The 12,796-nt window shown below is 53.3% G+C and overlaps 1 protein-coding gene across 1 annotated transcript; it reads right to left on the reverse strand.

The window, feature by feature from the left end:
- Positions 1–229: 229 nt before the first annotated feature.
- On the reverse strand, positions 230–9,794 carry TFAP2C (transcription factor AP-2 gamma). Its single transcript, XM_059896371.1, has 7 exons — positions 9,516–9,794; positions 7,453–7,938; positions 7,289–7,340; positions 5,857–6,073; positions 5,158–5,276; positions 3,024–3,168; positions 230–1,719 (listed from the first exon to the last, which is right to left on the reverse strand). The coding sequence occupies exons 1-7, from the start codon at positions 9,561–9,563 to the stop codon at positions 1,434–1,436; spliced, it is 1,353 nt and encodes a 450-aa protein (XP_059752354.1). The 5' UTR covers positions 9,564–9,794; the 3' UTR covers positions 230–1,433.
- Between the last annotated feature and the right edge of the window lie 3,002 nt (positions 9,795–12,796).

Genomic DNA, 12,796 nt, shown 5'->3' on the forward strand with positions numbered 1-12,796 from the left:
CGGGACGTGGCACAATAGAGCAGTCTTCCAAGAGAGACAAAACGAAACTCCAGATTCCCCTTGGCACAGAGATTTCCTGCTCCGTCTTATTAACTAAGCCACAGTCAAACCAGAAATTAGCTCTGCCATTCTTCCACTCCTCTTAGAAGATTAAAAAAACACACATCAAGTTACAACCAGACTTTCACAGCTTCTATTGAGAATACTTTCTTTTTATTATACAGGTTTCATATACATAACAATTATTTAGGGAACATTTACAGGCAAGGAGTTCAATTCCAAAACTCCGTTTTCACCCACACACACTGTACTTCACACTCATCTTCGGGGTCAGCCCAACAGGAATAAGACAAAAGTTATTGCTTTGTGAACAGACAGCTTCAATTAAAGTAGAGTCTTCCAGAGTCGAGAACAGCGCTCAGGATCCTCTTAACTCTTAATACCCTGTGTACATATGAATAAAGCCTAAAGATGTGTCTTAGATTACCCCTTCACCTTTAAAAGCTAATATTAAAGTTGAATCCCATTTCTCAAAAAGTCATAAGAAGTGCACCCGTATTTACAGACCCCATTAAATTATGCATAAATAAAATCTGTACACTCAACGCAGCTTCTCAAAATACAGAATCTCCTCTGGGACTTGGGATGAGAGACAGCAAAAAAAAATGCTTCATGCCCACCCCTTTTCAAGTTTTCTCGAAACACCAAGATGTGAAATAAATACGCAAAATAAAGCTTCCGTACCTTAAAGGAACATGTCTTTTCAAAGAGTCTCCTCCTATTTGAAGAATTAACTTTCAAAGTTTTGTTTTGTTTTTTTCTTAAAAAGAAAAACATAAAATCATCAGCAGGCTTTGCTTCTACAAGTTTCGTAAAACCCGAAGGGTCCCTGTGAACAAGGGATTTAAAGTGTGTCAAATATCACCTATTAACCAGTTCTTAAGCGGATAGAATCCTTGCCTCCTGTGGTATGTAGGATGAGACTGAAGAGGGTACATAAATACTTTTACTTTAACACTGAACCTTATTGTGGATCTGAATCACATCAATTTGACATTTCAACAGCTATGTGTGTGGGGGTTTTTGTTAGCCCAGGGAATTTATGTAAAAGCTTCCAAAACTTGTAGCACCACTTTCAGAGAAAGGAAGAATGGGGTTCCAAAAAATAAAATATCAGCTTAACGGGTAAAGAACCAGCACTTGTCACCTCCTGATAGCTCGTCCAGAGTTTAGGAGACACTTCAGCACTCCTTAAATACTAAGGAATCCAGGAGGGCACGTGAAGATCTGGAAATCGACGGAGGCCCTTTTCATGGGAAGGTGGATAACAAACTCTGTCCCCCAGGCAAGCGGGGTTCCCAGTTTGTCCTGGTCGAAACCGGTTTTGGAGCCCTTTTCCTTCCGGCCTCTTCGGCCCTCGGCTCACCCCTGTTTTACTTCCTGTGCCTCTCCATGTTGTCCAGGGCTTTGCTGGGGTCGGCCGGACTCTGATCTCCGGGACTCACGCAGGACTTGTCTATGGCCATCAGGGCTTCTTTTACGTAGTTCTGCACGGCAGATACAGCAGCACAGATGGCCCGGCTGCCAAACCCGTGGGTGATCAGGCTGAAATGAGACAAGCAGTTCTGCATGCTGGCCTCCAGGACCGGGGTGGGCCGGTTGTTCCCGTTGGGAGTTCGGTCTTGATTGAGAAGGTCGGTGAATTCTTTACACACTTGCCTGTGAAAGACAGTCAACACACACCACTGAGTTCAAGCTAGGCCGTGACAGGGAAAGAGCACAAACTACTGTGGGGATGACACCTAGAGGCAAAGAGAATTTGGGGCTGGCCAAGGAAGTAGATTTTAAACTAATAGCAATAGCCAGCTGCTGCACTTAGCACCTATTCTGTACTGGGCCCTGGACTAAACTCTTTTTATTTATTTTTGGCTGCACTGGGTCTTCGTTGCTGCGCGGGCTTTCTTCTAGTTGCGGCGAGCGGGGGCTACTCTTCGTTGTGGCGCGCGGGCTTCTCATTGCAGTGGCTTCTCTTGTTGCGGAGCACGGGCTCTCGGCGAGTGGGCTTCAGTAGTTGCGGCACGTGGGCTTCAGTAGTTGTGGCTTGCGGGCTCTAGAGCGCAGGCTCAGTAGCTGTGGCGCACGGGCTTAGTTGCTCCGCGGCATGAGGGCTTGAACCCGTGTCCCATGCATTGGCAGGCAGATGCTTAACCACTGCGTCCCCAGGGAAGCCCTGAACTAAACTCTTTTGAGTACTATCTTATTTAATCCTCACTGCAATTAGAAAAGATAAAAGGATTAATGCCAGAATCAACTGGCCAAGGTCACCAGGACTGGTTAGAGGTGGAGTCAGAATTCCAGCCCAGGAGAGTAAGGGCTAGCTTTATTTGATGCAGACTGGTTCCTTAAACCAATTCTGTCAAGAACCCTGAATTCATTTCCCTGAAACTCACTCTTTCGATACAGGCTGGTTCACCGTGCTGTCTTTTGCCCTATTTCCCACTTGACTAGTTCTGCTTCATTTACCGTGATTTTAAAATCCATTTACTCTTGGTTTCTATGAGAAATCCCTCAGCTGCATTAAGTCATTTTGAGACATTTAATTTGCCCTCGTCTCCTACACGCCCAACCCGATCATTACATTTTAAAAAGTAAAAACATCTTGTTATCAGGAGGCAGAAGGCACATGATCTTGACTGGATGTGATAAAATAAATTGTTTTCAACACATTTTTGTTAAGACATGCAAATAAGGTAATGAAAGAGTAGCTTAACTAGTTTGAGCTGAATAAGTAAACAGCTCAAAGACACTCATTCTGAGCAATACACTCACTGTTCTAATTCTTCTAAATCCTACAAAATGTTACTCTCATTTGACTCTGTAAAAGATGCTCCTTGCCATTTCCTTTTGCTCAACACCCTAACTTACTTAAGGGCCTTTCTTCCTTGAGCACCAGGGACTGTGCTGGCCCCTCAGCTGCAAGGTCAGAGCATTAGGGCATCAAATTCTCAAGCCTGGATACTCACTGTGCAGCCAGCAGCATATTCTTCCTAGTTGCCATCTCATTCCGTCCTCCGAGATGAGGTCTGGTTAAATACTCGGCCACGGATTTACTAGGAAATTCTGCTTCGCAGACATAGGCAAAGTCCCGAGCCAAATGAACAGCCTCACCTAGAATAATCGGCAATGGCAACAGACTTTAGGGCCGCTGTGGTCCCCACGGCAAACTGTCCCTTCCCTCTTTTTCCAGCACTATCGGTATTGGTCTAGCAGTCATTTTGCATTCTAAAATGAAATCATACAAGGGGACAACAATCCAGCCGGTAAGTAGAACTTCCTGGGTACTTTCAGTGGGTACTCTCCCCTAAGGTGGAATCATACAATGCGAGAAAGAAAAAAAAAAAAAAAAAAAAGCCTGAAAATTTTAACTGTATTTAAACGATGTTACCCCAGTCCTCTGCCCAACCTGAGCAGATGAAAAAACACACCCATGCTTCCTCTCGCTGATAAAACAGCACCCAGCATCCGTCGGTAGTGCATAAGTCGGAAAACTTAGGGGGGGTGAGCATGACTGACAAAGAAGCAAACTGTCACTTTTCTTTATGAAACTGGGACAAAAGTCTTTGACACGGAACTTTGTTTCGTGGGCGCCCCATTACTGGTGGAGGTAAGTCTCTAGAATGTTGCTTTAAGAAAGAGAAGCAGGAGTGTTTCCTACTGGAAATGTTAGGAGCCCTACCTACCCTCCTGTCTCAGGTATTGGGGGGCACAGAGGGAGAAAAACGAGGGGAGGGTGTCATTTCCCACCCGAGGCGCTGGGTTCTTTCTGGTTCCAAGATTTGGGGCTGCTAGAGCTTTACAAACCCAGATGGTGGACCCCACCCACCATCCCCACTTCCCTCCCCGACTCACTAAATCAACATCTGAGAACCATTGTTCTGGCACACGCTTTATCATTCAAGCACCCCTGCCTGGCTGGTAAGGAAACCTAGGGGAGCCGCATTTATGCTCCACGAATGCAGAATCCACCATTCTCCATGCAGGACAGCTGGTCCCCAACAGCATCGAACAGGCCAGGCAGCTCCTTTCTCCTTGCCCTGACCTCCAAAGACACTCGTAAAAAGGTAGAGCAGGGCCCTGCCAAGTCTCTTTTAGCACCGCAGTCGCGCCATTTAGACCAGGGAAAGAAAGTGTTCAAAAGATTGCCTGGCTACCAGGAGACCACCCCTCATTGGCTCCCCCCGCCCCGAGCCGGGGCCCAGCGCCCTGCTGATTGGGCGAGGTGCTGGCGGCCGCTCCAGGCTTAAGGATAAGCCCCTCCGTGTTCATCAACTCGTTTTCCTGTGCGCAGTAACAACGAGCTTGTTTTGTTTTGAAAAATAATTATTTCACTTTTCCCTCGCCCACTTTGTAAAAGGCCGTATTGCATTCTTGGCTACTTTCCAGGTTCGGGGTGCAGGCCCATTCAAGAAACTGAAATGTCACATCCTAACTATCTTAGGACTGGGGAGAGGGGCTCATCTGTGGGCCCCATTACTTTTTTTTTTTTTTTGATGGGGGAAATGAACAAAGGAACTGTGAATTGGGCTAGTCTCATTGTATACAAGGGCTTTTCTCTTCACTGACCACAATCCCAATATTCCACAGCTACAAAAACTAGAAACGGTCCTGCTGCCCACCAGTAACCAGCTTTTTTTAAAAAAGGTGTACCAAATGATCGATTGCCTCCTTCAAAAACTGGTTCATCTGATAATGTGATGTCTTAGGAAAACCAATTTCTTTTTAACAATGATTTTCTGGGAGACCCAGAACAGAATACTTCAGCAGACAGATCGTTAAATGTTTAACTTATTTGATTAAATGACTGTGATTCATTGTAATGAACGCATGGCAAATCGCTTGCATCTCTCTTTTGTGACTAAGAGTTGTGTTTAACCTTTTCTTATACCTCTTTTTTTGGGGGGAGCGGATGCCGCACCCCACGGCGTGTGGGATCTTAGCTCCCCGATCAGGGGTCGAACCCATGCCCCCTGCACTGGAAGGCGAAGTCTCAACCACTGGATCGCCAGGAAGTCCCTAACCTTTTCTTTAGAGAAATATTCAAGACTCAACACAGCACTAACTAAAAACACTGCAAAACAAAAACACAACTCCACTGACCTTCTACTAAAGATGTTAGGAGGGTGACGTGAGCAGCTTTCCGTCTCCCAGCTGGAAGATTCAACCCAATCTTGTCCAACTTCTCCCGCAAGGACCGGCCACCATTTTTAGATTTGGCTCTGAACAAAATAATAATAATAATAAAATAAAAAATTCTTTTCTCAAGAAACCACTTTAAAATTCTAAATGCCTAACATGCTACTAACAAAACAGACATCTGTCAAAAACAATCTACATTATATGGCTCATAATCAAGTGATACAGGGAATCCTTATTTAGTTAATCCCTGTAAAATTCAAAAATCTTTCTTAGCATCGCCAACATTATTTTTTTTTTAATCACAGAACATTGCAAGTTGTACGGAGCAGATAAATTTTCACTTGTACAAACTGCAGCAGCCCCCAAAAAACAACTCCCTGGGGGAATCAGACCCATGGAGCTCTTCTACTCTGAATACAGATGCTACCACTTCATACAAGGAATCAAATTCTAACCAAATGAGAATTTGTTAGCGCTGTTTTAACACTTCCTTCTACATTTGGCACTTTCTAAAAGAGAAGATGTGTACTAAAACTCCCTGAGCCAATGAGAATTCAGTGTCAGGTATAAAAGTTCCATAAATGTTAAAACTATCTCCCTGGTCCTTTTATATTATTCATCCCCATTCAATCGCCATGCCCAGAACGTGTCCCCATGTACCTTCTGAGGACACCTCCCAGTAATGAGGCATTTAAGCACTCAGGCGGGGACAGTCGCCTCTGGACTTCAGCAACTGTCACTTTGTATTTAGATGTAGAGCTGAGGAGGGACAATCTTCCAGGGACCGAGCAGAAGACCTCGCTGGGATTCATCACAGCCTCCACCAGCTCCTTCTGACAAGGGAGACTCAAGGGGTTCTTCGTCATTGAAATAGGACCTGTGAGTGAAGATCAGAAGTGGCATTCCCAAGCAAACCACTAACCAAAGCTGAAAGAGCTCTTTGAACAACTAACACTGCAATGTTGGACTATAAATTGCAAGCAGATTTTTTTAAATCCATATTCTTCAAAGATAATCGAATCTGAATTTCACAATTGAACACCTTGGGAAGTTAGTCAAGATCCCAAGCGTGGAGGGTTTGCATTTCCTAACCACTGTTAAAATCTGTTTAATTAGAACATTTATTTTCAAAAGACTACTTCATAACTAAATAAATGAAGATTTCTTTTTCCCCCTCACTCAACGAATATCCAAAATCACAGGACATAATCATCTGGCAAAATCTTTCAGTGCAACTGATCACAGTAAATTTTAAAATACAAACACACCTATTCCAAGTTTACTGGGAAATTCAGTTTATTTTCTGAGGTTTTCTTTCTTTCTTTTTTTTTTCCCCAAAACCCATTTTTCCTCAGTTGATTTCAAACAGTTTAACCTCAAGTAACAGACCATAACTACATTTCATTTAGGATTACCCCATTTCCCAACAGAGCTAAACTGTTAATCCTGGCAGTACGTAACTTAATTTCATGAGCCACTCACTCGCCCAAGTAATCCAATTTTCCAAACCCCCTCCCACCTCATCCCTGCATAAACCCGACAGATCACCCAGCCTGATGCTTTTAGGGCTGTATGTTTTGTAGGCCAAACTGTGTCCCACCTTCTTGCAGGTCAGAATTAAGGCTCCTTACTCCTGTGTGTATTTGAAATCAGAAATAAAATCACATCAACCCATTCAACAATTAAAGTTGTCACAGAACCGATCACTCCACTAAGGTATGTGGTGACTTGTTTTCCAAATTTAATCACAGCCTTAACTCACTCTGGGATTCTTTCTGGAGCATTGTAAAAACACTCTCGAATTCCAGAAGTAACACCCGCCAAGGGAAAACTACGAAGTAACAAATCCGGAGATTGAGAGGCAGCTCCTGAGAGCATCCTTTCCCACTCAGATCTTAAAGAAATGCCCGGTCTTCTCACTCCTAAAACCTACCTGCCTCGAGCCCCTGTCACTCCCTTCCACCACAAATGTCCCAAGCCGGATACCAAAAGCCCTACCTTACCAATAAGTTAATAACTTCCCAGTACCGCTAAGAACCAGTACAGGGTGTGTGACGCCAGAGGAAGAAAAGAACTCGCGCTCACTCCGTACCTTTGCGAATAACCGTCTGATCATGCAGAAGTAGGTGCTGGTCGTCGACATTCTGGGGGAGAAATGACAAAGTTCCCTTTAAGTTCGGGGGAGCCTGGGCGGGGTAGGAGAGAGGCAGTGGGGCGAACGGGTCCGGGCACAAGGGGCAGGGCCGAGGCGCTCACCTGCACCTCCTCCATCTGGTGCGCCATGTCGTGGAGCCCCAGGTTCTCGGCCAGGCCCGCGGCGTCCAGGGCGTGCGAGTGGGGCAGCAGCAGGTCCGAGCGGCGGTAGGCGTCCCTGCGGGCGCTCACGGCGCCGCCGTCCAGCCCGGAGAGGTGGGGCAAGAGGCCGGCCGGGCGCGCGTGGTGCGAGGGCAGCCCAGCCCCCTCCTGGCTCTGGCGGCCCGGCCAGGCCTGCTGCTGGCTGCCGGTGGGCGCCGGCTGGTGCAGGGGGTTGATGGCGGCGGCGTACGCTTCTCCCAGATGCGAGTAGGGGTCGGCCGCCTGCGAGTAAGCCAGCTGCTGGTAGGGAGGCGGAAAGTAGGGTGGTGGCTGGTATTCGGCGACTCCAGCATGGGAGAGGGGCGGCGCGGGGTTGTAGAGATGCTGCCCGGCGGAGGAGAGGTGAGGCAGGCGCGGGTTCCCATTGCTGCTCGCGTCGTGGCGATCCTGGGCCAGAGAAACGGAGACCCGGTTAGTACGAAACCCCGCTACTGCGCACGGCCCGCGGCCCCCGCGCTGAGCCTTGTGACCCCCGGGGACCCACCGCACCGGCCCGGACCGACTCCCGCGGGGCCTGCCCTCGGGCCAAAAGGCCCCGGGGAGCAACGTGCCCCGGGGGTTTCGTTGTCAACCGCGAGTCCGCAGAGGAAGGGGAAACTGGAGAAAGACCTGGAGGAACGTGCCCTCCGGGCCCCGCGGCGAAGGTCTGACGCCCGAGGTATTCTGCGGCTCCAAGTCCGAAGCCCAGGCCTTGGGCCGGGAGAAGCTGGGGTAGGGGTCCTGGGAAAAAACCTGCAGGCAGCGCAGAGAGCGGTCGCTCACAAGCCCGCACATGCTGGCGTCGTCGGCCGAGAGTGGGGAAGCGGTGGGCGCGGATAATGCGCGCCGCGCAGGAAGTGCGCCGTTTCCCCGCCCCAGGGACCCTCCCTTCCACGCCCTCAGGACAAAGACCTCCGGGTGAGAGACCCTCCCTAGCGGGGGCAACTACCCAACGCCGCCCAAGGGACTCGGGGAGGAGCCCGCCGCAGCCAGGGGTGCGCTCCCTGCTAGCTGTGTCCCGACCAAATAACGCCGTCCTGCCCAGCCACCGTCAGTCTCCCCACAAATCGGGCGCAGAGAGAGAACGAAGGGCCCCGAAAATTGGGCAACCTTGCCTGCGCACGTTCCCTCGCCCCACGGCTGTCCGACTTAATTCTCAAAGGACGTGTCGCCATGTGTTCCCGGGGTCAAAGGGGTGGCGGGGGACCAGGAGAGCTATGGCACCGTCGCCCCCTAGCTGAAGCGCCCGGGCCTGCAAACAGGGGCAGCCCCTCTAGGTCCCGCGGGCGCACGGCTCTCCCGCGTCCACGCCGCCACCGCTCCCCTCTCCCGGGGCCCAGGCTCACGCCTCGCGCCGCCTGCGTCTTCTTCCTCTTCCCGCTCGCCGCCTCCCTCCCTCCCACTCTCCGAAACTCTAGCTCAACCTGTCCGACAGGCTGGAGCACTCCCGAGCGCTTACGGCCCCATCTGGCCTCAGCGCCCCCCCCGCCCCCCCTTCTCTGGAAAGCCAAACTTCGGTTGTTTTCTTGTTTCCCCGAGGGGGTAGCGGGGCAGGTGACAAGCCCGCCTCGGAGGAGACTCCGCAAAGGTGTCGCCTGCAGGTCGCCTCGTCTGACCCCTTTGGACGGAGGTTTCGTGCGTAAAAGCCACCTCTAAAAGTTGCAGACCCAGCGCTCTTCCGAGAAAACGGGGAAAAGGGCTGTTTTGCTTCGCAGGAAACCGGCCGGTAAGCTTTGTGGTAAGCTATGCTCTTTCCAGGCCCCATTCCCGAGACTGGATATTTAGGTAAAGGCCCGATTCAGGAAGGGGACCCCGGAGAAACGCACTAGGGAGTGTCCGGAGAAGTGGACCCTGTCCCATCGAAGGGCGAGCGGTGGGTGCCTGTTCGCTGCTCCTGCGCCCTCGCCCCCGACCTCGGTCCAGTGGCCCGCGCCTCCGGGACTGTACTCGGGCGGGGCCAGGCTGCGCCCTTGTGCCCAGCTCACCTCGCAGTCCTCTTCATACTTGACATTATCGGTTATTTTCCACAACATGGCGTCCGGCGTCCCCCAAAACAGTCGCCAGTTAAATCCAGGTTCCCCCCACCCCCCGAGCGGTAAATCCAAAATTGGGGTCACGGTGGCCAGGCGTCTGCCGCTGCCCCCGCCGCGCGCGGGCCTAGCCGTCCCGGTCACTGGACGCGCATCGGCGGCTCCGCGATTATAGATGCTGCCGCCGCGGGTGTAGAGGCCGCGGGTGTAGAGGCCGCGGCCGGGGACCGGGAAAGCCGCGCCCGCAGTGTGTGTCCAGGCGATAGCCGGGGGATCCGGGCGCCTTAATGAGAAGGAAATTACCATAACTCCTCCCCGGGGGCCGGCGCGAAGGCCCCGGCGCCGGGCGGGGCGGCCCCCAGCCAGTCCCAGCCTAGCTCCGCCCCGCATCCTGGCCCGGCGCCGCGCGGAGACCCACGCCTCGGGGGGCTTAGGAGAGGAGTCGAGTGGGCCGCACCTCGCTGACAGCCGCAAACCTATGAGGCCAGTGTCCCCCATCACGCCATCCATCAGTCACCCTCACCAAGCACACACCTGAGGTTGGCAGAGCTGGGGACCGGGATCCGAACCCAAGAGCCCCCCCTCTTTCACCGACAGGGCCTTCCCCCACCCTCCAGAAGACGTCTCAACAGCTGAGGTCCTCCTATCTCCTGAAACGTCCCAAACACCCGCTCCAAGGAGATTTAAGGTTTAAACTGGGATCAGGCCGCTGGAGTCCCAATCCCTCCGAGGGACGACGCCCTCCCCCACACGGCGTGGGCACAGTGCGCTCGGGGTCCTCCGAGGGGGCGGGGGTGGGAAGGCCTTCTGGGGAGTTGGCCCCAAGCGCCACCGAGCGGGCGGGCCGCTCCACCGGCCCCGAAGTCTCGGACAACCGCGTTTCGCCGCCATCGCCCGAAGCTCCATCTCCAAGGCTGGGCTGCGGCCGGGAGGCGGGTGGGGGGCACCCGCTTGCCCTCGCCCGGCCCAGCCCTGCCCGGTGCCGGCTCAGCAGCTTCCTCCGACGGTTCAGGCACTCAGAAGCCTCAGCTCAACCGAGAAAAGAGGTGCGGGGCTGAATGCAACCCTAGCGTCACAGGCGGGGGCGAGGGAAGAGGTGGGGGGAGGGGGAGGGGCCATGGAGGGACCCCACCCCCCCGCTGGAGAGGTGAGCACCCGGGGTCCGCAGATACAGGCAGAAAACGAAACTTCCTTCCACATAAACGTTGCCTCTCCCCCCAGTATGCGTTTGCCCCCCAAACTTGAAAGCAAAGCGCAATACTGAAACATTTTAAAGAAACGAAATCCATTGGCCCGATTATTGTAATTGACCTTTTTTTTTTTGCTGCAAGGGAAAGTCGCTCATTCTCGGGAGCTGAATTTAAACATTCTCAGGGAATCAGAGAAGGAATCTTTCAATTTGATTCCGAATCCGATTTTGCAATAATCAATACCTATCAGTTTAGTGCCCCGGGCCTGGAGTGGACGCTGCTCCCAAACCACAGAATGAATGCACCCACCGCTTCCCTACTCCCGCTCGGGTTTGTTTGAACTTTAGCATTTCTTTAAACCGAGATGGGCCTAAAATAAAATAACTAAAATAAAAATAGGCGTCTTCCAAGCGAAAGGTTCTCCCTCGCCCTAGAGAGTAGACAGATTCCAGGTGATATTCCGACCAGTTGTGAGAACAAAACCTGGAGGCAAAACCACTGGGGGCTTTTCGGCCATGTCTGCGGGCTCTGCACTAGGAAGTACAAAGACAGTGCACACACGACCCCTAACACCTAGCTTTCAAGACACCGTGGTGGGGGGGATGGGGGGTAAAAGAGAAAACCGCAGAAGCAGCGCTCCTGGTACTCGGGAGTGGGGGCAGGGGGCACCTGCTCAGGGCAGGAATCGGACCCGGCGCGGTAGGCACGCTAGCGCCCTGGGCGTGGAAGATTGGGGTCCCAGGTACTTTCGAGGGAGGTTGCGGAGCCTCTGGACGCCCCAGACACCCAGACCAGTGACGCAGGAGCTCTCCTCCACGCTGGGCCTTCTAGCCCCGGCTTTGACTCGAAGACCCGGCCGGGAATGCAGCTTGAACAACTTGTCTCGTCCACGCCTGCAACTTTACCGCCGGGCATGTTGGGGCCAGGGCTGGGCAACAAGGTACCAACCCCCCGCCCCAGGTCCTGGCTGCCCTTCCTTTCCGCAGCAGCGCTCGCCAAAGCCACCCGGAGGGACGGAAATCCCTCGCAGCCCCGGGGCGTCTATGGCGGAGGCAAAGGGAGCCGATGGGCCCCGAGGGTTTGCGCACCTCCGTTTAGGGAGCCCCAAGGGCACAGAGGTTTCGGAACCGCTCAGCAAAGGCCATTCATTCCCAAGCCAGCGCCCTGGACCTGGACGCTGCCCCCCTCCAAGGGACACGCGCTCAAGCTAGAGCGCGACTTCTGCGCCCTGGATGGGGAAGGCGGCTCAAACGAATCCTCAACCTTCCCGGCCAGGCAGACTCTACCCCAACACGCACAGCTTCTGCTTCAGGGACGGAACCCAGGCGCGCGCGCGCCCTGGTCCGGATGCCGGAAATCTCAGCCCTTCCTTGAGCTCAACTTTTCTGCTCTGAGCCGAGAGCAGAGAGCCGATGGCTCCCACACTCAAGACAGACCTCCCCCAAGGCCCCCGCCCCTCGCCGCGCGAAGACGCGTGACCGCGTGGCCGCGCCCTTAGGCAGCCACGGCCTGGGAAGGGTGCCCCCTCCGACCCTCCGCGGCTTCGCAGCCGCCAAGTGTAAACAGAACGTGGGGATCCCGGGGAGCAGCCTCGCCGCTCGCCTCGCACAATCAAGGATATGGGGCTGGACGGTTGTTATTGGCTTCCCTCTGTCGCCCCCTAGGGAGCCTGCACTCAACCCACAACGCTTGAAGCCCTGGACCCCGGCCCCCAGCCCGCTCGGATGGCACTAGAAACCGGAGACCGGAGGCGACAAGGCGTCTGCGAGGACAGCAGCGCTACAACAGTGCGCCACCTCCAAAGATGCGCGGGCAGCTGCCTCTGGAAACAAGGCTCCCAGCCCCGGGCGGCAGGCTTCCGCCGCCTCCGCCCCCATGGCAAGCCCAGGAAGGCGGCGGGGCGGGTAGAGCTGGACTGGAGCAGGCCTGCGACTCCTCTTCCCGCCCCGGGGAGGGGGCGCCCGAGCGGCAGGTGGAGGCCCCGAAGCGCCCTCGCGGGCGCCGTGCACCAAACGAGGTGTCTGTGTCGCCCCGCGGAACGGCTTG

Source organism: Balaenoptera ricei, chromosome 15, assembly GCF_028023285.1.
Source record: "Balaenoptera ricei isolate mBalRic1 chromosome 15, mBalRic1.hap2, whole genome shotgun sequence".
In the NCBI taxonomy this organism is placed as follows: domain Eukaryota; kingdom Metazoa; phylum Chordata; class Mammalia; order Artiodactyla; family Balaenopteridae; genus Balaenoptera; species Balaenoptera ricei.

Bases quoted from the DNA above. Each gene is read 5' to 3' on its own strand.
- TFAP2C (XM_059896371.1), bottom strand. From the start codon at position 9,563: ATGTTGTGGAAAATAACCGATAATGTCAAGTATGAAGAGGACTGCGAG. The intron at 7,939-9,515 runs GTGAGCTGGGCA...TCTCTGGCCCAG, and splicing joins AGTATGAAGAGGACTGCGAG to GATCGCCACGACGCGAGCAG. The intron at 1,720-3,023 runs GTGAGTATCCAG...TGTCTTTCACAG, and splicing joins AATATGCTGCTGGCTGCACA to GCAAGTGTGTAAAGAATTCA.